Source organism: Aricia agestis, chromosome 18 (genome assembly GCF_905147365.1).
Source record: "Aricia agestis chromosome 18, ilAriAges1.1, whole genome shotgun sequence".
In the NCBI taxonomy this organism is placed as follows: Eukaryota; Metazoa; Arthropoda; class Insecta; order Lepidoptera; family Lycaenidae; genus Aricia; species Aricia agestis.
Window position 1 is genome coordinate 4433082 of NC_056423.1, and position 2163 is coordinate 4435244.

General features: G+C 30.5%; 1 protein-coding gene across 1 annotated transcript; it reads left to right on the top strand.

Moving 5' to 3' along the window:
- Positions 1-1625, top strand: LOC121736113. The gene is made up of 2 exons (XM_042127170.1): positions 1-823; positions 1177-1625. Exons 1-2 carry the CDS (start codon positions 65-67, stop codon positions 1606-1608), a joined length of 1191 nt encoding a protein of 396 aa, XP_041983104.1. The 5' UTR covers positions 1-64; the 3' UTR covers positions 1609-1625.
- The last annotated feature ends 538 nt before the right edge of the window (positions 1626-2163 follow it).

Below are 2163 nucleotides of genomic sequence, written 5' to 3' on the forward strand. Positions count from 1 at the left end.
GTTTGTTTACATACATTTGGGTTTTTATTAAATTAATTCAACAATCAAAAAAGTAAATTAGAAAATGAGTATAATCCCAGAAGAGTATCTTCAAGGTATTTTGAAACATGTAGTTTCAAACCTCGGTGTAAAGGATTATAGTTACGAGACGAAAAAGTTAGAAAACATCGCCCAAAACTACTTTGGTATACTCATACCAGTGGAGTTAAAATGTAAGAGTAGTAGTGAAGATGAAGTACAAATCGTGTTAAAACTGGCGCCAATGGATGAAAGGTACCGAGTTAGCGGCGCAGTCACAGCCATGTTCAGAAGGGAAATATTTATTTACTCCGAGGTTCTGAGTGTTTATAAGGAGATGCAGGAAAAGATGCAAATGTCACAACAGTATGAAATACCCAGGCTGTATCACATCTGTTCGGAGTACTGTAAAGAAGTTATTGTCATGGAAAATATGTGTGTTAAAGGATATCAACCGTACTTGGATAGATTCCTAGATTTACCTCATATTGTTGTTGCTATAAAGCAATTAGCGAGGTTCCATGCATTGTCTATGGCATTAGAAGATAAACATAAAAAATTGTATGATAAAATAAAAGAAATATGCGTACCATTAAGCGAGAAATCAAATAAAAGATACATGGATATAATGATTGATAGGCTTAAAAAAGCAAAAGTAAAGTTCGTAAATACATCATACGTCCCACAGCTTGATGTTCTTATTGAAAATTGTGCTACATTTGTAGAAAACGCGTCATATGCTGTTAAATACACATGCCTATGTCATGGGGACATTTGGAAAGAAAATATTATGTTTAAAGATCAGGTTAATACATAATTTTTATGCTTTTATTCAAAAAAAAAAATCATTAACACCTCCACATTGTGTATCGCAGATACAATATATTTTCAATTGTTATGGGGCAGCCGGCTGCCACTTGGGGATTGATGGGTTAAAATTGTATTATAAGTCAGATAAATTAAATAAGATTAGTTTTATTCACTTATGTGTTTAATACTGGAAAATCCAGACACAATAGCTATTCTATTATTATTGCGGTCGCTGGTGACCACTTGCGGCTTTAGGCATTAAGAGTTACTATATGGTTTATCATTTAAATTTTTTTTATAAAACTAATATGAGAATATAGATTTCTCATGACAAATAATTTGTTACAGAATGGAGCTCCAACTTTAGCTTGTTTGATAGACTATCAAACAACCAGAATGTGTAGTCCGGCATTTGATCTGCTCTACCTCATCGTCAGCAGTACCGACACTGAACTAAGAAGAACACATTTTCATGATCTAATTAATATATATTATGACACTTTAACAGATTCTCTGAACACCTTAAGTGTAAGTGTAAAATATGGTAGAACATTATTAGATGAAGATCTAAAAGTAGTCAGTCCGGCTTGTTTCATCGTAGCCAACACCGCTATATGGCTGTCTTCTGGACTTCAAGAGGAAGGCCATGTTAGAAGTAAAATACAATGGACTACAGAAGATGAGAAGAGAACTGCTGTAAATAGTTATAAGAATATTATAAGTAATTTAATGGAAGATTTAACAAGTTATGGATATTTTAAGTTGGATCAAAGATTATAATATTTTATATGGACATTGAAATATGGACTAAGAAATGTTTCATTTCAAATAAAATGTTTTTATTGTTTTTCTGTATTCTCATTATTATAATGTATAATTAATATTATATATAATTTTTATTATATTATATTGCATACGGATTTTTTATGGACTACTTAAACACATAATTTTGAGTTTGGGTTTGAGATTAATAAATTTACATTTAGATAAATTAACATGCCCGGTAGCCCAAGGTAGCCAATAGGTAGATTACACATTTCACTATATTAAACATAATATTACCTCCTCCTTTTTGGAAGTCGGTTAAAAACTACAAAAAATGACTGACTATAGATTTTTATTTTTAGTTTTAATTTTTAGTTTAATTTTATTTATAGAGAAATCGGTGACGTAGATCGTAACTTGTAACTATTTTATGTACTTGTCTAGCCATCCTAAATACGAATTCAATATTATAATTTATATTCAAAACCCTTCATTACGTAGCTTGTATATCTTTAATTAAAGAAAGTCATTATTTATATAGGTATCATTAAAATAGATACGTATCCTAAA

Coding starts and splice junctions, on each gene's coding strand:
- LOC121736113 (XM_042127170.1), top strand. CDS start 65: ATGAGTATAATCCCAGAAGAGTATCTTCAAGGTATTTTGAAACATGTA. Junction 824..1,176: donor ATATTATGTTTAAAGATCAG/GTTAATACATAA, acceptor AATTTGTTACAG/AATGGAGCTCCAACTTTAGC.